The sequence below is a fragment of the Cibotium barometz genome, chromosome 64, assembly GCF_041138505.1.
Source record: "Cibotium barometz isolate CiBa-2024 chromosome 64, ASM4113850v1, whole genome shotgun sequence".
Taxonomy (NCBI): Eukaryota; Viridiplantae; Streptophyta; class Polypodiopsida; order Cyatheales; family Cibotiaceae; genus Cibotium; species Cibotium barometz.
The window spans coordinates 2,462,821-2,488,785 of NC_141109.1; the positions used below are offsets into that span (position 1 = coordinate 2,462,821).

The window sequence follows — 25,965 nt, forward strand, 5'->3', positions numbered from 1 at the left end:
TAATAGGCAAAGCCCATGAAAAAATATTAGGTTTTATGAAACCTTTTCTTGCATAAACAGCCAATTTCCACTCCACCTCCTATGCTTTGGAGTGGCTAAGCCTTATAGACTTGGAACTGGGTAGTACATCAATGGAATGGTCTACCTCCCTAGATGGTGGGACACCATCGGTAAATCTTTGAGAAAAACATCTTAATACTCTCGCAACAATAAAGAATCTAAAGCATCTATGTACTTACCATTATTTACTCTCATTTTTAGCCTTGGATTTGTCAGTGAATTATTTAATTTGGCATTTTAGAATATGCTTATTATTTTAACTATGAAACGAGTGTGATTAAAGAGAATAAGTCAAGTCAAAATTTATATCTCTGAAAATGTTTTTTCCTTCTCTTTTTTTCTCTTCTTTTGCTAGAATAGAGGATCCATTTCATATTGTCTCTTTTGCTAGAATAGAGGATCCATTTCATATTGTCTCTTCGCCTCTCCAAGAAGAGTTATCCAAAGAGGTTTATCATTTTGAATCATTGTATCTTATTAATCACTTGTACAATCCTAGAGGAACAATAAGCATCTAGGGTAGTGACCTACACAAGTGTTTTGAAATTCAAATAAACTTAGTTCTCAAACAAATTATGAATCATCGCATTGTACATAATTCCAATTGGCCAGCCTTGTTACACATCAACTACCGATTTCCTATCTCTCAAACCATATTAAAAAGTCAAAGAAAGCACACAAATAAGTGTCGACGAAATTAGTATATTGGAGTTTTTATTAGACAAAGCTTCTACATGGGCAAACCTTTTTCCCAATACCCATGCATAATTCCAATTGGCCAGCCTTGTTACACATCAACTACCGATTTCCTATCTCTCAAACCATATTAAAAAGTCAAAGAAAGCACACAAATAAGTGTCGAAGAAATTAGTATATTGGAGTTTTTATTAGACAAAGCTTCTACATGGGCAAACCTTTTTCCCAATACCCATGCATGCCACCTAAAATATATACATGGGCTATGCATGTTATAGACACATAGGTATTGTTCATACCTAAACTTGTAGTGAGCCTCATTGTCGACAACCCTCTAGGTATGTCTCATATAGGGAGAGCATCACAGGTGCAAGCCTAGCCCATGTACAACCCATCACCTAGATCTTCAGCACAAACTTTATGTGGCCTCGTCTTCAACCACACTACCCCTTGATCCACACCACCTCTATCCCCCATAGGCTGCTCAATAATGCCACATCCCTCGAGCCACAAACCTTCTATGGCCTCATCTTCAACCACACTACCCCTTGATCCACACCGCCTCTATCCCATAGGCTGCTCAATAATGCGACATCCCTCGAGCCATAGAGGTCACCTGCAACTATGGGCACAGCCATGTGCAAGTCCACTACCATGCCTCCAATGTTATAATCTTGACTCCCCAAGAAAAGGGATGTCAACTAAATGTGCCCAATAGCGCTCAAGAAAGTCGAAGAAAGCAATTGAGTTAGAGAAGTCTTCATGTTAGAGCATTCCAGTGTGATAACGAAGTGTGAGGATGTGACAAACGAGCTAGCACACCCACAATCGGAAGTTGCAAAAATAAGACGCAACGTCACATACTTCAATAAGTCTAAGGTAAGCTTTTGACTTGAACACCATTAGGAAAAAGGGTATGTTAAAACACTCTATAGGTTAACATGGTTTCACCCCCACCTAACTTACTGTAAGATGCTTTGTCATCTTACTCACTCGAACGGACACTTATCTTTTATAAGACAGTGTTAGAATATATAAAGCGGCCTTACCTTGCGCTTTATATCAAATAGGGAAATTATAAGGACTTCGTGTATATACTTTCTTAGTAATAAAGATAGGGCCATGTTTAAGTTTAGCTGGCCAAGTGGAAAAACTAGTCACTTGTATATAAGTCATTTTTTATAATGAGCAATACACAATCATTTCCCTGCAATAGAATACTTGTGAGCTCTTCTCTTCTCTCTACTCTTTCTTGCTTGTATGCTATTTGATTCATGCATGCTAGATGGATGCTTGCTTGAATAGGTTTGCTTGTAGGTTTCCCCCCTTCCATTAGCTTCTTCTTCCCCCATATTTTGTGAGAGAACCATCACAAAATACCATCTCTTTGCCCCCATCTATGTAAAGAGGTCTCTTCCTTCACCCCATCGGCAAGGAGCATTCTAGTGTGAAAATGGAGTGAGGATGCGATGGACGAGCCAATGCAGCCACATCAGGAAATTGCATTTGCGGCTCTAAGAAGACAAGACCCAATGACATATGCTTTGGCAAGGCTAAGGTAAGCTCTTGCCTTGAACACATATCTTTTCAATTATTGTCTCATATAAGTGTTTGAGAAGTGAAATTAAGAGGCATCTAAAAAATTGGTTTAGATTTTCACTTGGACAACAAGAGCAAGAACAACACTTTGTACTATTTTGTCAAAGTCAAAGCATGGCAATTGTTGAAGAGTTTGAATAAAAAATATCACTATTTGATGCATGCGTGATGGACATGGAAAATATTGTATTACAGAGTGTAAAGAAACATTTATACCATATCAAAAAATACATTGGTTGAGGCCTTAGTCTAGAAGAGTTAAGGGAAAATGTGCACACAAGTGTGAGCTCTACACAGGTTGTGTGATGACCATGAGGAATAGCACCATAAGTAGTACACCAATGTTTTAAATATCAAACCCCTTGTCTAATGATTAAGAAGGCAACAAGACAAGTGAAAAAAATCAAGAATTATAAATATCAAGTCGGATATCATCCATAGGCTAAAATATAATGTTCTCGTTTAAAAAAAGAAATGTTAGGTAGACAACCAAGAAAATTCCAGTTCATAGAAGAGGTGAGATGCATATTGTAAAACATAAGTGACTAAAGTAAAGGAAACTCAAGTTCATATAACAAATTGCGCTATCAGAAGAACACCACAAAGGACTAGGGTGAAGTGCTTAGGTCAAGTGAAAAAAATTGGCAAGTATGTTATTCCCGTGGAGCGCAAGGAATTAGCAAGTCTAGGTGCATGATTTTAGGTTTTTCTCGTGGAGTGCATTATTTTTAATCAAGTAGGTTACATGCTATATGCAAAACACTATAAATGATGTGGTTTTTCAATGCTAATGTAATGCATATATGGAATGTAGACAGAAACATTGACCATCCTCTACACAATATTCAATCACCATGGCTTGTGTTAGAGGTACCAATTTTTTTGGAAAAGAGGTGGATAAATTGACCAAAATAAGGTTCATTTTGTAGACATAAAAAATTGGTTAAAAAAGCCAAACCAAAGTTATTAAAAATATACAATGCACCTCAATGGACACAGAATAGCAACATTGCATGTGATAGTACGAATGCACGATTACCAAGCATGCATTTTTAAGGAAGCAACAAAAGAGCAATAGAAGCAAATGCAATAGTTTCACAAGAAAAGATGATCACATGGAGTTCATGAGGTTTTCTATGTTGAGACTTATGAAGAAAACTCAAAAGTGGGGAGTTTTGAAGTTCACATCAAAAGCCACCCATCTTGCAATTGTCCAAAATTATTATTTTTTAAGTAGAAAACAATAAGAATGCATAGTCATAACAAATTGAGTTCAATGTGGTGTGTAATCTCAGATTTTGTATTGTTTTGTTTTACAAATTTATTTCAAAGCTTCGTAAAATACAGATTCCAATATGTGGTAGCAAGTGCATACACACTTTCTCTTTATGATTTAACTCAAAATTATTTTCCTGAGCACTTTGGTACTGATCATGTGAGATGTGTTTTTGAAACTTTGATACATGATTTTAGCAATGGATTTCCTAGAAAACACAGAAATAACATATTATATATAAATAATTATAAAACCACAAATTGATGTAGGTGGAGAGTCGACACGTTTCTCTCAACAATTACAAGATCCAAGGAATGTGCCCTTTCTTAAAAGAATATGATTTTAAAAATGAAAATTTGATTTAGCACTTTGCTCTATTAAGCATATGAGATCCATTTTTGAAACTTTGATTAGAGCATTCTAGTAGACAAAGTTTGGTTTCCAAGATGAGGGCCAAGGTTCGATACCTAGGGGCTACACGAGGGGGACGACAACACACACGGCTCGCACAAATGCACCCTCCCAAAAAAAAAGGTCAATATCGTGGAGACTCGTAATGCTACAAACACGTGAGCAACACCATCATCAATATGCCTTGAAGCCACCACTAAGCTATGTAATTAGAACCAAATCAAAATGATGGTCACCTCTCTCTCTCTCTCTCTCTCTCTCTCTCTCTCTCTCTCTCGTTAAGAACTAATCCTCAACCTATGGTGAAACTTTATCCTTGCATCTTGATAGCAAATTGTATGTAACCTAAGATTTTGTAATCTACATTTGTTTTGTTTTATCAAATTGATTTCAAAGCTTTGTAAAGTACAAATAAAAATGTGGTAGCAAATGTGCATACATACTTTCTCTTTATGATTTAACTCGGAACTATCTTCCTGAGCACTTTAGTACTGAGCATGTGAGGTGTGTTTTTGAAACTTGGGATTTTCTTGAAAACATAAAAAAATATTTGTATGTACATTTGTATGTAAATACATTCATGTATAAATTAATTATGATTATAAAACCACAATTTGATGTGGTTTAGAGTTGGTACACTTCTCTCCAAAAGAGCCAAAGAATGTGTTCTTCGAAAGAATAGACTTTTAAAAATGAAAATTTGATCAGGCACTTTGATATATTGAGCATATGAGATGTGTTTTTTGAACTTTGATTAGGGCACTCTAGTAATGAAAGAAAATGAGATCAAATTTTGAAACTGTGATATATGATTTCAGAATTCGCTCCAAGCTTGATTTTAGAATTCGCTCCAAGCTTGAGATTTGTTGTGTAGAATGGTATTAGATTTCAGTCTAGAACCTTATATGTAAGAGATTTACCATAGAGCATAGGATAATCTATCGGGTGCCATTGTCCTTAACAAAGGACAGTGCCTTATCTTTGGTTGCCTGATATGCACTTTGCAATTACCTAATCATATGATTTTTTGTTTTTGTTTTTCGAGTTTACCTAATCATATGATTTTTTGTTTTTGACTTGTTCTGAGACTCGAACACAAAAACACTTGTCATTACATGAGCACATACTCATTCAGAGACTAGGACAGAGAAACGCTTGTCATTAGCTTCGCTACTCATGATGCATCATCGATCTGTTAGCCACGATTCATGACAACAGGTAATGATGTGCCAGAGCTGCCGGCATGCCCAAGCAGCTGCATGGGCATAGTACACGCCCAGCAGCCAACATCGATAGGCCGGAGATCATAAGCCTCTAACATCATTATTGTGGCTACTGGAGCCTCCTACATGTTCCATGGACACCCTTGAAAGACGAGGTTCGCAGCTGCCTCCTTAACCCCATTGCTTTAACAGAGAGTGAGCCCTAGCAGAGGCAGACCTTGCGAGAGCGCATTTACGCTTCATAGAACTAGTCAAGTATGCTGTGTTACAATGACCTGCCCAGTTGTGTTGGTGTGTGCATCTGTGCGTGCATGTGCGCACGTGCGTACGCCTCTACCTGCCCCTGCGTATGCGACCAGATACACAGAAGTCTACATAGTTGAGAACTTGTAAACACGTTAAATGGATTATAAATTAAATTGTGTAAGATTACATATGAAAAAGCCTTGGGCACAGGCTCTCAATCATAAGGAGCAACAGGTGTGAATTTTTAGTCTACCAATCTGGCTAGACTTTTGACTGGAAAAAATGCCTTGTTTTGCTGATCAGTTCCATTACTTTCTGGTAGCCACCAAGGTTCTACCTCAGCGTTCCTAGATCAAGATGATAAATCAAGAAGGAAACGAGAAAGAATGTACAGGTATGGAACCTGTTTACACTGGAATTAGAACAAAACACTAGCATTGTCTCCGATGATCTAAAACCAAGGCATCCACCAGATGTACATTCTTCCCAAGTTTTCATGTGAAACAGCCTCCGCGATCAACTGATGGGCTTGTCCCTCAACAGAAAGTGGTAAAGAAGGTGCAGCACCAACCCCTACAACAACACCTTGCAATCTTGCCTTGATATTTGATATTGCTCGCTGCACAGCACATGACATTTCAGCCAGAGGTATGAGAGTAAAGCTGACAAGCCCAGGAAAAAAAATGGTTTTTTAAAATTTACCTGTGCATGTGGATTTTTTACTTCAACTCCACTGGACTTGTGGGACTTGGTCCACTCCACCAATGGGTCATGAATAAAGGTTTCAAGCACACTCATGAGTGTCTCACGGTTTGCTCTTAAGACAGACAATGTTATCTCACACACACGAGAAAAGACCCCCTCGTAGCCCGTGATTCCAAGTCCATCCACCATGTTCTGCAAGATTTTAAGTAATCGTGTGCAAAAACTTTTGAGAGTAGAAAAACAGAGCAAAGATCTACATCATGCTAGCAGATATTGCCAGTATACATTGGGTGCCTTAAGACATGGCACAGGCAAAAAAAGGCTCATATACCTGTGTCAGCCTGAAAGGAACAAGCTCTGGCTTCTCCAGTTGGAGACCTTTATCAAAAAGACAACTGAAGTCCACATGTACACAATCCCCCGTAGTTGAATCAAATAAAATGTTTTCCCCATGCCGATCCCCAAGTCCAACAATATGGCCAACCATGGACCACACAGCAGTAGTGTGGGCATATGCAACTCGAGACTGGAACCAGTTTGCAGGTTCAGAGAATGTATTCAGAAACCATTTGTGGAAGACAGGTGGAAACATGGGTAGTATTTGTGCCCGGAATGTCTCAACTTCTGATACTTTACCCTGGTTTTGCTTATAAATATGCTGGATAGTCGGATTTGTCTTCTGTCGGTCGAATTTGCCACAAGAAATATAGATATCTTGAAGAATGTGCCTTAAGCCTCTTGTGTGGAGTACCCATTCAACCATTCCACAATCTTCAGTTAGAGGAATGACAGCAAAAGTGCGGATATATAGCTTCCGCCTTCTGCTCCTTGGGTCTTTAGAAAGCAACCTGTTAATTGTGGTTGTGAACTCCATCATGCGAGCATCTTTCCTCAAGTCATCCTTAGGCTTGCACAGAAAGGGGTGCTCTGTCCCATCACTTCCATGAAGAACCACCTGGAATCATTCCATTCTTGCATGTTAGAGATAGAAGTGCACATAAGATGCCTTTATACTCCATTTATCTCCTCGGGTTTTGATACTAAGGCCAACAAGGTAAGGACTACACAGTTGATTACCTTCTTTGGTTTCTGTAGAGAAGCTAAGATTTCAACCTCCTCACCGATGCCTGAAATAGTTGAGTAGTCTCCTGCTGAAAACGGGTTATAGCTTGCATTTGTAAGCCCATCTGCTGGTAACGTGACAGTGAGAGCTCTTTGTACTGGCATGATGACCCCCACAGGCATCATCCTTTTCAAGTAACCGAATTCAGTTGACAAAGTAAGAGCCCGTGCCTTCGATGATCCTCCATGAAAGCAAAGCCTGATCAGTTGATCAATTAGTGCAGCAAATTGAGAGAACAAAACCTTGTCAGATTCCTGTTGCAGACCATTTCTCGCAATCTTGAGGATCTCAGCAGCTGCTGAACGCCTTTCTGCCACTGTTGATTTAGAAACAGCAGCCATTGTCCAGACAGCCTGCTGGGGATAAGCTTGCAGAACAGTTATGATAATATGCTTGACCAAGCGGACGACTTCTTCATTTTGATGGCAAATCCTAGAGACTAACTGTGAGAGTGCAGACAGCCATTGATAAGTAGGAAGATCTTTTAAGCAACCGCGCATGATGCTCATCACCTGTCAACAAAGAAAAATGTCAGGCTTACTTTTGGAGCTTTGATGCAAGGAAAAAGATACTGAAAGACTGTTTGAAATGTTACATACGTACCCGTGCATGAATGGCCTTCACAGCTGCATTAGAGGACAAAACTTCTCCATGATAGCTGCTTCCAAATTCAAACCATAGTGTAAGCAGCCGTGGTAATGCCTGAAACAGACGACGATGCCCTTTGTGCAAACCCTTTGCATAGTAGAGGATAACATCTGGAAGCAAAGTCCACCAAGGTTTGTCATCAACTACTGTAGTACTTGCCGTTGGCATTGCTGACTGTTGCTTTCCACTTCTATCAGAGAACTGTTCCTGGACCTCCTCCTGTCTCTTTCTAGCATCTGCTAGTAAATCATCACAGTATTTAGCCAGGTAAAAGTAACTCTTTTCCCATTTTGGCTGCAACTCTTTGACCCGGGTATACATACTGAGAACATCTTCTTTCTGTTTTTGCCCAGTACTGTGCACCCACCTGGCAAGAAGTAGCAAAGCTTTAGCAGCATCCAAGTTCTCATCTCTTTGTGACTCGGTGAGCAGAGGGGGTTCTTGATCTGCTGTGGCCCAACCTGAAGGAATATGCAGAAGACCACCAAGAGCAGCCCCTCGTGCAGCACCAAGAACATGTATAGAAACTTTTGCAAGGGCCTGCTGAAGTTCCGCGATTGCACGATGGCTTTTCTTTGTGTCCCATAACAGCTTTGCCAACTCTATGTGAGCATTGGGAGCCCCAGCTGACTGAGCCTCCAAAATCGCTCTGCTTGCAGTTTCATAGTGGCCTGCCGCACGACACAGTTTTGCATACTGAAGCCAGCAGTTACCTGATTCCAGTTGCATGTTGCTAGCAGACAAAATTAATCTGCGTAAAGCTAAAATTGGTTCCCTGGCCCACAAGGATGGCTGCATTACTTTTATGCGGTCCTCCCAACTGTCAACCATTTCTTGCAGTTTACTATCCAGGTCTACAGCACCACATGCCTCAGTTCCTTTGCCTTCTACAAACATTTCCTGGAAGATCTCCAGCTCATGTAGCATATGCAGCTTTATAATCAAAGGATATGCACGTGAATAAGACTCCATACTTGCAGCAGCTAGTGGGGCCAGTAGTGCATGCCTGGATTGGATCATAGACTTGGAAAATGCATAGCAGTCTTTTTTCTGGAGGGCCAGTAACACTTTTGCAATGCTTATGTCAAAAGCATCATTACTGTCAATTATGGCAGCTTGACCTTCTTCACCTATAGCCCCATGTACATATTCATCAAGAAAGCCCCACTGTCCAAGCCTCCAAGCTGCTTGGACACCCCACATGCTCCACTCCTTTTTATTCTCAGGAAATCGCAGAAGCAGCCCATCTACATGGGTGACCATAGCTTGCAGATGCCCCATGTTCAACAGGCAATTAAGAACACCTTCATGCCTTGACACACTTTTCGGATCCATTTGCAATGCCTGTTCACAGCAGGTCAATGCTTCAGCCCAGTTTCCAGCTTTTTCATTTATGAGCACTTCATCCTGTAAACTTAGTGATTTATGCAACCTTGACAACCCAGAGAGTCCATCGGGTTCATCCAATCCACTATATACCCCGAGAAGAAAACTAATGTCATCATCTTCAAAAGTTCCACTCTTCTCTGCAGCTGGATTCAAAGCACCTGATTTTGTACGAACATGAGTTTCAAAGTAAAGCAACGCCCGAGCATAAGCTTGGCACCGAAAAGAGGCTCCAGCAAGTGCTGTTTTAGGAATAGCTTCTAACAACTGGGAGACATGGTTATGTTGGGACACCAATTGAAGTTGAGCAGGATCTTGATTACTGCTTGGTTTTGTGTTTCTGCGTTGCCCTTTTTGAGTCCCCGCAACCTCTGTTTGCTGCTGAGCCAAAGAAGTATCTTGTTTGTTTTCATCCAGCCACTGGGCCACGTTATCAAGCAGAGTAAAGACTGCTTGAATGCTCACTTCACTTGGACCCGACCAGCTGCGACTCCCATTACCAGAAGCTGCATCTCCACCATTCCTGGCACTCGTGGTTTCATTACCTGCTGATGCAGCTTCAGCGAGAACAGCAAGTATCTCATCTGTTACACTGGCACGAGCCTCAGCAGTGCCATCACAAACCACATTCAGCACTATGTATGGGAGCAAATACAAGACTGTAGCCATGTCATGCCTTAAAATGCCTTTACATGCATTAAAGATGAGTGATCTTGGTCCTGTTGATAGCAATACAAGACGGCGTACCCACAAATACATCCATCGCCTGAACGACATGCCAGGACGGAAAATAGACCCCGAAGGAATTGGAGCATTAGCGTTCTTCAGGAGATACTTCGACGTCAAACATGGAGTAATGATATCTTTGATGTCCTCTGAAAACCTACTCCAAAGATTCTCCCCTCCTTCTGACGAGGAAGCTACCGAACTGTTCCTCATGTCAAACTTTTTCCCGCCTTTACTGGCATAGTTAAACTTATTAACAGCTGAATCATATGAAGAACCAAGAACCGCTGCTCTGCAACCACTTAGCTTGAGCAACTCTTGAATAGCTAGAGCAGCAGCATCCTGAATATCTGTTTCAGAAGCCGCCCGGAGCACTCTAACAAGGTGTTTGTCAATCAGTTCAAAAACAAGATCATCATCACTTCTCTCAATCTTAGATCGAGCACGAAGGTTTAAGTTTAATTTCACTGGATCAACTGCTCCCAGCTCTCCCAAGCATTCTGCACAAAAAAGTTTGAATTTCTCACTGGTCATTGATCGGGACTCTTCAACACAGCCCTGCAACAGAGATATGACTAGATGGCTGAGCACTGTTGCATCTGAACTGGACTCCCCCAACAGCATTGTCATCACATCTTTCCTTCTAGAACTCATTACTTTCTTAAGCTCACTGGAAGCCATTAAGCGTACACTGATATTTTCATGGCGAAGGCCCTCAGTAGCACGTCGAAGTTGACCACACAATGTAGTCACACCCCTAGCCTGTTGCAGCATAGCATTTACCTTTGCCAGCTCAGGCAGACTGGGCAGGAGTGGAAGTTCACCTGCTTGGCCATCAAGGAGACTTCTATTTGTCACAAGCAATTCCTCCAGGACATTTACAACAGCACCAAGAATATAACCTGATACTTCCAGCTGCCCATCAAGGCATGGCATGACTGCAACAATAATCTGGCTTGCCACACCCTTGAGGTTTGTTGGAGATACCTCAGCAAGTTTCCTCACAAAAGATAACCACACCTGCAATCCCTCAAACTGAAGAGCTGGCTCCTGCAGTGCCCGAGTCAATAAAACCATTATTTTGGGTACAAAAGCGCTGAGATGGCATCCTATCATCTCCATCAATTGATCAATGCATTTCAGACCCTGCTTCCGTGATACAATGTCCCCAGATTTTAGCATTTTGCGATCAATACTGTTGAGAAGGCCTACAAAATGTGTTTTAAGGAATCCTGGGAGTTCATCAGACCCTGAGACAATGCAAGCAACTTCTTGGATCATTGGTGGCACTCTCACTGACCTACAAAGCAGCAACACTTCCTTTCTGTCATTGAGATTTAAAGACAGCTTTAAAATGTAGTAGAGGGTGAAAATTTTAAAACTATGATAAAGCATGTATTTCAAATAAGAGCTGAACCTCCTGCTCATGCTGCCCCCATCCCCCTTCTCCCTTGCCACAAATTCCTTCCTTAAATTTGCTTGTATACTCGTACAGCAGTGATGTGGGCCATCCCTGACATTCCTGTTGGGGCACCATCAATTAAGGATGATCCGTTGATACCTAGCTTGCTCCATCGTGGGCCAACTCTCCCGTACAGCAGCTGCAGCGCCCTCATGAGATTCAGCACATTGCCTTTGAGACTGCCCAAAGGCCCAGCAAATTTGGTGGAAGGATCCTCAAGCTTTACACATCTGAGCCGAGCACCCTCCATTTCATCACATGGAGTGTGGTTGCAAGGGCACAGCTCCACGTTGCGAGGAGGATAGCACTGGCCTTGCCCTTCAGCTCATCTTTCGGACATCTGAACCTCCAAGGACTCGAGAGGGGGATGGACCATCTTGGCACTACAAGCCCCCAGTGTGGCTTTTCCCTCGCCCTTCCATGATGTAGCCTCCCCAAGAGTGACCAGCCAGAGAGGGAGACCCCTCTTGTTTTGCTTTTTACCTTCTATTGTACACAGTAGGCTCTTTTGTAGCTCGCTTTTTTGCAGACGTTTCTTTTTTATTACTATTGAAGGATCTTTTCTTGGGGGAAAAAAAACTGAATTCTCATATACAGAATGTGACTGAAAATGTTGCCCACGACACTCAGCCTAATAAGAAATAACACTCTTCAAGAATGGGCAGCAAGAAAGAAAGAAAGAACGAATGAAAGTTATATTAAAATCTACGAAAGACTCCAAAGGTCTATGAGACCATAAGTAATACAACGGTACCGTGGATATATTAAGCCATGGAAGAACTGAAAAGGAAATTAAAAAATGGAGAAAACACCAATGTGTGTATACATCCACATAGTATATGATTATCCTATGACCCTCCGTCATCAGCCAGTAGCAATCTTAGGTCAGAATGAGGGCCAGGCCTTTGTGATGGGAGCATGTCATGTTGGCGGAGGACCTCCCGGATCTATCTCTATGTGGTGGAGGGTCTTGATGCTCTGGGTCGAGGGCGTATGGCTCGTAGAATGGATTGAGTCTCTTGCTAAGAACTCCTCTGGGGCATGGAGCCAGAGCGTGGGTATGGGTGTTGGACTCTGATGTCGAGAGAAAGAAAGAAAGAAGAAAGAAAGTTGTATTAACATCTTCAAAAGGCCAAAATGACCTATGAGACCAAAAGGTTACATCATATCCATGAGGTACAAAATAGTAATAAAGAAAGATACAAAAATCTAGAACTATAAAATCTGATCTAGGTACATGAGCATAAAGCTCTCATATCACCCTAATACAGCCCTCATGGCCACTATGACATGGTGCTCAAGGTGGTAAAACTGAGCCGGCGTGACAAGGTCTTGCGATGATGGGAGATGATGGCCCGGATCCTCCTATGGTGGCATGGACATGGGTGAGGGGGAAAGGGGTCAAGGGCGTCGAGCTCTGCATAACTCAATGGCTCTATCGAGTGTCACACCTCTCGGCCGAGCTCCTGCACTAGCCTATGGTCCGGGTATGGTGGGTGGATTGGCCCTCGGGGTGTTGGTATGGAAGAAGTTGGTGAGAGCTCTCTGTGCTAGTCCTCGAGCAAGTACAACTGATCTAGATCTCACTAAGAACTCCCTGTGTCTGTGGAGCTCTAGAAGAAAAAGTCCCAGGCATCTCTGATCCCGGAAGTCCATGATCCTGGAAAGTCGTCCAAACCCACCTCGGAAGAGGCAATGGAACACACCCCCCCCCCCCCCCCCCGCGAATCTCATAGTATACAAGGAATCAGCATATGTAATGATCCTCTGTCTCGGGCTCTGTGTGACAGAACTGGCATATCATGTCCTCCGGTGCGGCTGCCCTGGGCCCATATCTGGCAATCTCCACTCTCAGCTGGTGGGACGACTTGCGGAACTGGTCGATCGCACATCTCACCCCAAAAGATAGTTGTGTGTCCGTGTAGCATGGGCGGAAACCATCCTCTGTCAAGCATAGGAGGTGATCTCTGTAGAAGGCCATCTTCATTCCTAATGGATGACTAGGTGAACTCCATGTCCTCTGAGTATCCAGTCTGACAATGTCCTTCCTCATAACCATGTTCCACTCTGTGTGCGGGTGAGAGAGAGAAAGAAAGAAAGAAAGCTATATTAAGCGTCTACTAAAGACCCAATGGGCCTATGAGACCAAAGTGGTACAATAATGTCCATGGCATATCTCATCATGGAATGGAAAATAAAACAGAATGAAAACATAAACATAGCTATCTCAATAGGGTGATACAAAACTGTCCATGGAAACTTGTCATGGAATACTAAGAACATAAAAACATGGAAGCAACATCAACTCCGAGTAGATGGTATACCACTCTCCAAAACGTCAAGCATGGGGTTGACGAGTATGGCCGAAAGGTCTCCCTCAACTATGTCACGTGGAAAGGTAGCTCGATGGCAGTGGAGCATGTCTTGGATCTGGAGAGCTGATGAGGTGATCGTGGCCGACGAGGGGGGGGGGTGCGTCGGGCACACTGGAGTGCAGAGGCTCAGTCCAAGGTAACTCCTCTCGAGCGGGGTAGGTCCAAAGCAGCTCGTGGAGGGTCCACAAGATCCACTATGCCGGTGTCCTCCACCTCCTGGGTCCGGAAGAAACTGGTGATGGTTGGCTGCCGAGGGAGGGGGCGGGGTGGCTGGGGCCTCTGTCTCAAGAAGGTGTCCCTGTGTTTGCAGAGCTCAAGCAGGCATTGGCCACCCATTTCCCTTCCATCATCTCCTCTACGAATCTATCTGCCTCCGTTGCCGTCGATTTCGGACTCAACTTAATAAGCCTGAAATCGCCTCCTTCACTTGGCACTCTACACGCTTTCTCACCTATCTTCTGCAACAACCTCCTATTCCGCTTACCTCTCCGCCACCCCGCCAGCCTCCCCAGTCGACCCCGACGGCATCCTACATCGACCTTGGGTGCAAAGGGATCTCCCCGCCTCATCCCATTGATGCACTGCCCCTTCCCCCACCTTTGTAGTTCTACCTTCTTTCACTCTATCAACAACGTGACATCATCCAGCCGAACCACATCTTGAACACAGCAGTATCCCCACTCTCTTCTGCCTTCTTCCACTATCTAAGCATGTTCTTGAAGGGCACGGCTGCCCATGGGTGGATCTCTCACCAAATTCCATTACTGCGTGGGATGAGTTTAAGGAGCGGTTTTATGCTCAATTCTTGCCTCCTAATGCAAGAAAGAAGATTGTGAAGAAGTAGGATAGCATAGATAAAAAGAGCATGAATCGGGCATATGTATCAAAGTTTTGGAAGTTCTCTTCTTGGAGGTATCGTTGTTTATGCATATTAGTGATCAAGAGAAGAAAGGAAGTTTGAGTCCGGCTTGCATCCTGTCTAGCAATTGGGGTTGGAACTTCATCCAAATCAAACTTTGCACCAGCTCATAGCCTCAGCTCTTACCAGCAAGCAACTAGAACAAAAGATCACACAATCCAATAAGGATGGGCACGGTAACAACGGCAAAGAGAGGGCTGTCCAAAACCTGCAAAAAGGTGGACAGCCACCTAAATGGACCCCGAAAGAGGCCAAACATAAGGGAAAAGCTAAGAATACCTTCACCAAAGATAGCCGCAACAAAAGGCACAAGTTTGGACTCGCACCGGAGCAAGGGATCAATATGTGAAGAAAGGGAAGTGTTTTGCTTGTGGGAGCAAACACCATGTGTGAAGTGCGAAGCTTTCTTGGCTTATGCTCTTCATAAGGCATTATGCTTGGATTGCCTCGCCATTACATGAGCTTACCAAAGAGAAAGTAGTGTTCAAATGGACAGTGGATGAGAGGGATGCATTCTTCCAACTTAAGGAAGCACCCCTAAGTGGGCTTTCAGTGTGGAGTGTGATTGTATTGGAACTATCCTAAACCAAGAGGGACATGCTGTGGTTTATGAGATCCGTCGTTTGCATGACACCCCTACAAATCAAGCTTTTTAAGCTACTAGTGGGATGGTACATAACACAATTTTTTTTTCGAGAAATAGATCTTTCTATTAGTTAATGAAAAAACAACCATGATAGACTAAATACAACTACGAAGGGCTAGATACAACCTCGCGTCATGTATAGGGTGGGAATCAAATAATCAAAAGAGTGGAGAAAGATGCACTTCCCCTTCAACTGGGCACTCTATGAGGAGAAGGTTATCTCATACAAGAGGAAGGGGGGGAGAATAACCACACATGTGGTCTATAATGCCAAGTGGGATCACCTCCTCTATCACTGAGAAAAGAGCTAGGCCGCTAGAGCCTCAAGAAAGCTTCCCGCAGCTTCCGCATGCGGTCAGAGCCACCCTGCAACTTCCCCCACTGACCGCGGAGGGTATGAATGATGTCAAGCCAAATGCTCCTGATGAACTCTGCAACAAGCAAAGTGTGGGTACCCTCGATGGCTTCACTGCATCTAGCTCCCCATATGTGCCAAGCAGGCAATGCTATTGCAAATCTCCCCCCTCTGACATGAGCCCAATCTCCAGTGGTCTGTAGATGGGACTGTGACTAGTACTGCCGAAATGTGGAGGTGACAAACCTGAAGGGCAAGTCCCCCCACCATCCTCCTCGTAAGCCCTAACAACCTCAACCTATGTGGCCCAAGCTACGGTGCCCCAAGTAACGATTCGGGTCGAGGCCCTATCCATTGTGAAGATGCAGAGAATCCGTTGCCAAACCTGCTGCACCTTCGAGCAATCCCAAAAACAATGTCGCTAAGATTCGTGCAAGCTACGGGTCGACCTCCAATGGTCAACCACGTGCCAACCGCCAAGCTCCTGTGTGCCATCAGCCAAAGAAAGAGGGTGATCTTTCGAGGCCGAAAGCTGTCCCAGAGCCTCTTCCAAAAATCTGAGAGGAAGCGCTGGGAGAGGCCCTGTGACTGCCAATGTATTGCTGCTACCAGGGTGCCATCAATCTCTCGCATCTCGATCCTATGGCCTAGCCGCGTTGTGCACGCAAAGAAGGGGGAATCCAAAGTCTCCTCCCGATCGACGGGATCATGCCAAGTCCACTCACCTGGAGGCGCGTGAGAAGTCGGCTGTCCATATCCATAGCCGCCAGAATCTCTCCCTGGCCACCTTGGCCGATGGGGGGTCTATGTGTCACTCTCGTCCCTGAAATCCAATCACCCTCACCCTCTGTAAGGCGCAGCCACTGAAACCCTCCAAGGGGGGCTCATATCTCTCTAATTGGGAGCCAATAGAAAAAGTGAGCAAACCACTGCCCTCATCCACTCCATGGACTACCACAAGAGTATCATGCCTAGTAAACACGCCTAGCCACAATGGGGAGTCGAGTCTAGGATAGGAGTCAGCCACTCCTGAGGAATAGCATAGTTGATATCAATTCTGAGCTTGTCTCTATCCCGAATCCTTGTCATGCCTCTCCCCGACACCTCCAAGGGTAGCTGCCTATGTGCAATCCAATCTCCAAGGGACCTGGTAGGTCCTATGCTCAACATGCCCCATGATACATGAGGTCGGGCCCCCAACATATCAATTCTGAGCTTGTCTCTACCCCGAATCCTTGTCATGCCTCTCCCCTACACCTCCAAGGGTAGCTGCCTATGTGCAATCCAATCTCCAAGGGACCTGGTAGGTCCTATGCTCAACATGCCCCATGATACATGAGGTCGGGCCCCCATATGGCCATTGGGTAAACGGATCAGGGGGCTCCAGACCAATGGTTGTCGAAGCCACTCCTTTGAGGGTACCGAGACAATCTGCCTAAGCGCTTGCCTAAGGGCCGGCCTGAGGTGATCCCAAGCTCGAAGTAAATTGGTTGCAAATCTATCCTCAAAAGCTGGGCTAAAACCGCGAGCCCGCATCTCTGTGAAGATCTGTTTGGTACTCTCTGCGGCCAAGAGCTCCCTAGACTCGAGGTGCGTGTTGAAATCCGAACCAAGAGGAAGTCCTTCCAAGGCACGCCACTGGGAAGGAGTCCTCTAACAATCAACTTGCCCAACAGGGCGCGCCTCTGAATAGCAAGGTCAATGATGCCTAGCTCCCCTCTACGTTGTGGCTGAATGATCACTCTCCATGCCACCTTGGCTCCGACAGGACTCCTATCTCATTGCTTGCCCACCATAAGAAGTTCCGGATTAACCGTTGTACCTGGCCAATACATGCATGAGAGAAGGCCCAACAAGAAGTGATGTACCACATGGTGGCAAGAAGAACCTAGTTCGCCACTACCACTCTACTAGCTAGGGGGAGAGCCTCACAAAACTCCAGCACATAAGCTTCTTCCGAATGCTCAGAAGAAGAGGGGCGAGCTGCTGCTCCGAAGAGATGTCAATGCCCACATAGCATCCAAGATAGCAAATAGGAGTGCCCCTCACGATCCACTAGAAAGCCTCAATGGGCGCCAAGTCAACGCAGGTGCAAAGCCTACCCAATAACCACACGACTTGTGCCAATTGATCTATGCTTCTGATGCGCGACAAAAGATCTCGATCGCCTCTGCGAATCTCTAGAGATTCCCCACATCTCTTGAAAGGTAAGCTATTGTGTCATCTACAAACTCTGAGTCCAATAGCTCCTCCTAAGTACGGAGAGGGAGACGAAATCCTTGAAGCCCCGTCCCTTGGGCTGAGAGAAAACTCCTCATGGCCTCGACGACGAATAGGACAAGGTAAGGTGCCATAGGACAGCCTTGTTCTACCTAACAGGAAAGGGGAAATCTATCGCCATGGGCTCCCTGAATGAGAACTTGACTGTGAGAGACTGAGTAAAGTCTTGAAACCCCACGAATCCACTCCACGAGGAAACCCATTCGGCTCACCGTGCCCTCCAAAAAGCTCCAATCCACCCTATCATATGCTTTCTCAAAGTCTACGAGTAGCACTATGAGGTCCTGTTGTCACATCCTAGCCGAGGCAGTTGCCTCCCAGAAGCAGTAACATGCAGCGGAAGTCTTCGTATTGCAGGACCCTGTCACACACATGCTCACACCGTCTTCTATTTCCTGAGTTTCGCGAGTTTAGCAATCCACTTTAATACTTCAAACTTTAGAGAGAGATGAGAACTGTACACCGTGTGGGGTCCCGAATTACCCACTGAAGGGCCCCCTATCCCATTACCGAGATAGTATTTGCTTTATTATCTTTAAAGAGATTGACGGTGTGATTGACGATAAGCCAAACACAAGACCCCTGAAGACCAAGTGTTGGGCTGAACTGTGCACTGTTGTAGAAGCACCAAAGATGTCCAATCTCGAGCCTATGCACTCTTCCCAATGGTACGAGGGAGGGATGCAAAGCTAGAGCTAAGAGAGGGGCTGTTTGGGACTGTTCTTGACTGTATATGAATGCTGTAAATGAATGAGAATGCTGCGTTTTACCTTCACCAAGAGGCTGGAGCAAAATGATGAATGAATGAATGCTGAAAACTGCAGAGATGCAGAAAACGCAAGGATTACTGATGGCTGAATGCAGTGAACTGATGGCTGAATGCTGAGGACTGATGCGTTTGCTGATGGAGGGCTGAAAGCACAAGCGTTAATGCTCCTCTTGCTGAAGGATGCTACGCTTCTCCAAAACGCATGGATCTAAGATGGATGCAAGGCTGAATGGTATGCGCCTGAATGCTCCTTGACTGAATTATGAGATGAATGAGGGAATGGGTCAAGCCCTCCTGTTTATACTAGCTATATAGCCAGTTGGTTGGCACTAGATGCTAGCCGACTGCTCCATAAACATTAAATGCTTAATGATGATGATAAATGCTGAAAATGATAGAAAAATTACCCCAAAAATCCTAGATAAATCTTGGATAGTTCCTAGATGCTATCTGAGGTTCCTACAATGATCTAGATGCTATGCATGAATGATGTGCAATATACAGGATGCTTTCTGATGCAAACCCTAAGGTTTCTACTCACTGTATATGCATGAATGCGTCTCTTTAAGTGGGTTAAGGAACTTAGACTGACTGACTATGGCTGAGAATGACCTACATAGCTCATGCCTGACTTATCCTGGACTAAGGATATACAATGGGGTCACGGCATACAACAAATATCATCCTGTTGGGTTCTAATAATGTACAACTGTTGCATTGCTGATGATGAGCCAGTTTGTCACCATGCACTACAGTGCAGAGTGCATGTGGCATTCCCTCCTGCTTAGCTTGGCGGCAGGTTCATGGCTTCCAAGTAGTCTACCAACAACTGGGGGTACTCTTGAAAGAACTCCTCGTCTAGCCATACGGCTTCATGGATACCTCTATCTCGGAATTTCGTATAGAACTGACATATCTGTCGACCGAAACCATGCTTCTTCCAACGATGAAGAAGGATCTACTCGGGCTCGATGACTTCTGCTTCGTCTACCACGTCTAGCTGCTATTCATCTGAAACATCAAACACTTCTGGTCCAACATATGGTTTTAGCCAAGAAACATGGAAAACATCATGCATCGTCCAACAGCAGATAGACCCAATCCCCTTCCTTGAAGTGGATATCTTGTATAAACTTACGTACCTGTCTGTGAACTGAATAATGGCCAAGCTCAAAATTGAGGGCCAAACTGGGTTGAGTACCAAACTCTGTGGAATAGACATATTGATCTTCTATGCTATTTAAGTCTTTTCCAGAGATGTTGAGAATTGTAGACTCCAGAATGGTCTGGATGCTGGTCTTTCTACTAAGAACATCTGCTACTGGATTATGCTGACCAAGGATGTACTTAATCATTCCTCCAACCTGGTGGAAGAGCTGACCCTATCTAGTGTGGTGATCACTCCACTAGGCACTTAGCATCTTCGGGAGCCACTTAAGTGCTTGGTGGTCTGAGATGACTGTGAAAATGCGTCCATGAGGAACAAGTTTCAAATGTTTAAGAATTGACTTCTGTTCTAGCTTGCCCTTGAAAGTCTTGGAAAGACAAGAGGGAAACTTGCTAGGAGGTTTTGCTAACTGAAAGACAAGAGGGAAACTTGCTAGGAGGTTTTGCTAACTGTGGGATACTGGGTGAGAGATCATCCTTAAAAATGTTTGAATGAGAAGGGAGATCTGCCAACTGAGGGACTGAAGAAGATGAGACAATGGTTATCGATAAGATAGAAGCTGTCTGAGCATAAATCAATGCTCCTTCTGCTCCCTTGCAGATAGCTCGTCGGGCCTGGAGATGAGAAATCATAGGAATGCTGATAGACTCAGGAAAACCTTTAGAGATAATAAAGGTATCCTGCCTCCAATTGGGAATAGATTCATACTAACGAAACCACTGGATTCCTAAGATCATGTCACATCCCAAAAGAGGAGAGAATGAAATCTTGCTGGAATGAGGCCTTTTGAACCTCAAAAGAAAACTGATGTGCCCGTTGAGATATGTGGGTGCGGAGACCACGTGTAAACCCGTCTACCTCCAAATGATAGGGCACTAAGGTACAACTCATGTTGGTAGCTAACTGGTGAGAGATGGCATCCTTAGAACTGCCCATGTCAAAAAGGATTATGAACTGTCGGCCCTTGGCAGAGCCATAAGCTCGGATCAAGCTTTTCTATGTGGTTGTTGCCTCACCCTCCTGCTTAGCATCAAGTACCACGGATGGCATGGGATGCATAGAAGGTAAGATCTGAACTGCGTTTGTGGTAGCAGGCGGGTCTAGAAAGGAGCGGGGGATACTGTGACAACTGTGGTAGGAGGCTCTTTGGAGGCTTGCTCCGCTTGCCTTTTTGGACAATCCTTCTTACCATGCCCTATGATGTGACAGAAAAAACATCTGTTTTCTGACTAATACCTCTTTTGCTCGTCTGGAGGAAGATAACCTGCAGTAATGCCTGCTTGAGCCTTTTCCTCGGGGATCTTCTTAGGCTTGGATTCCTTACCCCCTGAATTAGAGCTACGACTGTTGTCTATCTTAGTGTCTTTAGAAGACGAATCACCCTTCCCTGGTTGGGATTTGGTACTGGACTAGGATGACTGTTTAGGCTTGCCTCTGTTCGTCTTCATTTCTTCATTTTGAGCGAGAGTCAAAGCCCGATCATATGTACTAGGTTCAAAGTTACGAACTGTGAACCGAATGTTCAGATCCAATCAACGAATGAATTGCTCCATCTTCGCCTACGCAGATAACCCTAACTGCTGTGCTGAAGTGATAAAATTGCCGAGGGATCCGTTCTGTCTGAGTCCATAGAACTCATCTACCAGACCGGTCATATACTGGGACGGGAGAAAATCTGGTCTTCTGGTAGATGAGTCCATAGAACTCATCTACCAGACCGGTCATATACTGGGACGGGAGAAAATCTGAGGCTAGGGATGCTGAAGAGAGGTGCTGGTATCTAAGATGGATGGTCTCCTTTTCCCTTTGGTGCTCGAGTAACATACGTTCTCGATCGAGCTCTCATTGGTGCTCCCGAGCGGTGAGTTCAACCTGACACCAGTCTTCGTCAATCCTACGTTGGGCTTCCTCATAGTCCCGTCTTTCTACTTTTTCTTGTTGCTTTCTCGCTTCTGCTTCTACTTTTTCTTCTCTCCTTCGGGCCTCATCCTCTCTCCTTTGTTGTTCCATCTGAAAGAAGAGGGAGATGTAGTCGGGTGCTGCTGGAGGCGGAGGAGGACGTGCCGCTGCTGCCTCCAAGAGTTGGAGACGCTCCATGAGCAGCTGGTTCTGAGCTCTAAGAAGAGCTATGGTGTCTGCGGTAGACGGAAGAGCAAGGTCTCCTTCGAGGGAGACGTCTTCCGGCTGATGAGTACTCTCCTCTGTAGACATGATGCTGAAGTCGATTGTCATGTGCAAGTTTTGCCCATGGACATATCCTGAAGCTAGTCTAGAAGGGGCAGCCAAAAAAAGATGACTAGAATCAGGTTTTGGAGCATGAAGTGCAGTTCTGGCCAGTGTTGGACTTGGAGCAGGGCATGGAAGACATGGAAGGATGCTGTCGACTGCATGGAGAATAGGCGGTGCAGCATTAATGATAATTATGCCCAGTCAGCTGGCCGACCCACAGTCAGCCAGCACTCCTTTTGTCCAAGGGCCTATATAAAGATGCATGTGCTCATTGATTTGTTCATTCACTCCATTAGGGAGTGGGTCCAACACTAGGATTATTTTGGGTGTTTTCCACCTTTTCATGAAGGCAGCCTATGGCTGTAGGACTGTGTACCTTTTTGTACCATATGAATATACTGAATTTCCAGCTATCTCTCTCTCTCTCTAATCTCCCTTCTGTCTGCGTTTTTGCATCAGCATGTTCTAAGTGGTGTTTAGGGCTGAAAGAAGACTCTCAAGGCTTCCGCGTGTTACATTGGTATCAGAGCATCAGGCTCAGCAAGGCTAAACGCTGTTTCAGTCCCATATGATGGTGTAAAGGTCAAAGGTACAGGAAAGTGCACAGATACGAAGCCCAAGGCAAGGAACACAAGATCGAGAAGAGCTCCCAAGAGGTTTGTTGGTGGTGTTCCACAAAGCCCAGAGGGGATGACAGTCCTGTGAGCCAGATAGGTTTTCAGGCAACAGTCCCAAGGGAGGATGATGCTCCAAGGGGTGGAGTGAGAGTGCCAAACTCATTTCTCAGGAATGAAGACCAAGACGGTGTTCAAAGTCAGGACAAGAACGGATTGGGGACTGGATGGAGCAGATGCATAGATTTTATTCAAAGTCAGAGTGGTTTTGGAGACCGGGCCAGGTTTTCAATGAAAAGGGTTGCCAGAGACGAATGGATGACAGAGAGACTCAAGGAACAGAATGGGATGATGACAATCATCCAAGAACAAGTTGGAATCCCGTCATCAAGTTTAGTAGAGGGGGATGTCATGTGCAAGTTTTGCCCATGGACATATCCTAAAGCTAGTCCAGAAGGGGCAACCAAAAAAAGATGACTAGAACCAAGTTCTGAAGCATGAAGTGCAGTTCTGGCCAGTGTTGGTGGACTTGGAGCAAGGCATGGAAGACATGGAAGGATGCTGTTGGCTACATGGAGAACAGGCGGCGCAACATTAATGATAATTATGCCCAGTCGACCAGCACTCCTTTTGTCCAAGGGCCTATATAAAGGCGCATGTGCTCATTGATTTGTTCATTCACTCCATTAGGGAGTGGGTCCAACACTAGGATTATTTTGGGTGTTTTCCACCTTTTCATGAAGGCAGCCTATGGCTGTAGAACTGTGTACCTTTTTGTACCATATGAATATTATGAATTTCCAGCTATCTCTCTCTCTCTACTCTCCCTTCTGTCTGCGTTTTTGCATCAGCATGTTCTAAGTGGTGTTTAGGACTGAAAGAAGACTCTCAAGGCTTCCGCGTGTTACATCGGTGTTCGTGCCGGAACGCAATCTGACCATCCAAGGATGCCCTCATGCTAGGATACGGTGTGTGTGGACAAGCTAAATCTGATACCAATGTAACATGCAGCGGAAGTCTTCGTATTGGAGGATCCTGTCACACAAATGCTCACACCGTCTTCTGTATCCTGAGTTTCGCGAGTTTAGCAATCCACTTTAATACTTCAAACTTTAGAGAGATGAGAGAGAGAGAGAGAGAGAGAGAGAGATGAGAACTGTACACCGTATGGGGTCCCGAATTACCCACTGAAGGACCCCCTATCCCGTTACCAAGATAGTATTTGCTTTATTATCTTTAAAGAGACTGACGGTGTGACTGACGATAAGCCAAACGCAAGACCTCTGAAGACCAAGTGTTGGGCTGAACTGTGCACAGCTGTAGAAGCACCAAAGATATCCAATCACTCTTCCCAATGGTATGAGGGAGGGATGCAAAGCTAGGGCTGAGAGAGGGGCTGTTTGGGACTGTTCTAGACTATATATGAATGCTGTAAATGAATGAGAATGCTGCGTTTTACCTTCACCAAGAGGCTGGAGCAAAATGATGAATGAATGAATGCTGAAAACTGCATGGATACAGAAAACGCAAGGATTACTGATGGCTGAATGCTGAGGACTGATGCGTTTGACGCTTCTCCAAAACGCATGGATCTGAGGTGGATGCAAGGCTGAATGGTATGCCCCTGAATGCTCCTTGACTGAATTATGAGATGAATGAGGGAATGGGTCAAGCCCTCCTGTTTATACTAGCTATATAGCCAATCGGTTGGCACTAGATGCTGGCCGACTGCTCCATAAACATTAAATGCTTAATGATGATGCATAAATGCTGAAAATGATGGGAAAATTACCAGAAAAATCCTAGATAAATCTTGGATAGTTCCTAGATGCTATCTGAGGTTCCTACAATGGTCTAGATGCTATGCATGAATGATGTGCAATATGCAGGATGCTTTCTGATGCAAACCCTAAGGTTTCTACTCACTGTATATGCATGAATACGTCTCTTTAAGTGGGTTAAGGGACTTAGACTGACTGACTGACTGACTATGGTTGAGAATGACCTACGTAGCTCGTGCTTGACTTATCCTCGACTACGGATATACAATGAGGTCACGGCATATGACAAATATCATCCTACTGGGTTCTAATAATGTACAACTGTTGCACTGCTTATGATGAACCAGTTTGTCACCATGCACTACAATGCAGAGTGCATGTGACAGAAGATGAAGATGTTGTCTAGAATGCTCCGATCCTGAACAAAGCATGTCTAAGTGTCATGGATCAAGTTAAGGAGAAAAGGCTGAGGTCTCCAGCTAATGGCCTTGGCCAAGATCTTGTAGGAGGTCCCAAGGAGGGTGATGGGTCTCCACTGCCAGATCTCCAATCTGTCACCACCCTCCTTAGGAATCAAGTGTATCAAACCCTCTGAAAGCCTCTCTAGCATGGTACCTGTGGTCATAATCTCATTGAAGGCAGCTCGAAGGCCGCCTTCCATGAGGTCCCAATGGCAAAGAAAGAAAGAAACTGGAAGCCCGTCCGCCCCCGGGCATTTTCCCCTAGGAAGAGGAGTCAATGCCCCTCAGCAATGAAGGGAGTCAAGAAGGACCGAAGAGCAAGGGGAACCACCTCTCATGTGCCATCAAACCCTCTTGCTCGCATCCATCACATGTGGGGATAATGGGAAACCCATGAGGAGAGATCGGAAAAAATCAATGGCGATGGCTCTCACATGGGAGGGGTCAAAAAAACAATGGCTCCATCTTGTCCACGCAACCTTCGAATACCGTCTCTCCTCCTATGGGGACTTGCTATCTCAAAGCTTTAAGTCTCCCGTAACTCTATTGCCAACCTGGGTCCAAAAGGAAGCTCTGGCATGGCATCTATACTCCACCCTCCTCTCCTCGATGGATTTGATCTCCATTCAGGCGGCAGCAAGCTAACTCTCAATTAGTAGTTTTTGTACGGCATACTACACCATTTCATATGGAATACCATACGGTACGATACCGTGCGGACTCGTACAGACCCCCCCCCCCCAAAAAAAAAAAAAATTCGAAAAAAATTGCTTTTTTGGGGAGGTAATGGTCTTTTTTTTGCTTGTA

At 44.7% G+C, this 25,965-nt stretch overlaps 1 protein-coding gene across 1 annotated transcript in view; it reads right to left on the bottom strand.

Annotated features, from left to right (window-relative positions):
* Positions 1 to 5,649: 5,649 nt before the first annotated feature.
* ATR (Ataxia telangiectasia-mutated and RAD3-like protein) overlaps positions 5,650 to 25,965 on the bottom strand; it is a 51,233-nt gene continuing 30,917 nt past the window's right edge. Inside the window, exons 11-15 of the mRNA XM_086796612.1 lie at positions 7,943 to 11,399; positions 7,294 to 7,851; positions 6,548 to 7,171; positions 6,214 to 6,408; positions 5,650 to 6,130 (exon numbers count right to left, since the gene is read on the bottom strand). Of these exons, the coding sequence (XP_086652738.1) occupies positions 5,963 to 6,130; positions 6,214 to 6,408; positions 6,548 to 7,171; positions 7,294 to 7,851; positions 7,943 to 11,399 (5,002 nt within the window). The 3' untranslated portion in view covers positions 5,650 to 5,962. The remainder of the gene's footprint in view (positions 6,131 to 6,213; positions 6,409 to 6,547; positions 7,172 to 7,293; positions 7,852 to 7,942; positions 11,400 to 25,965) is intronic.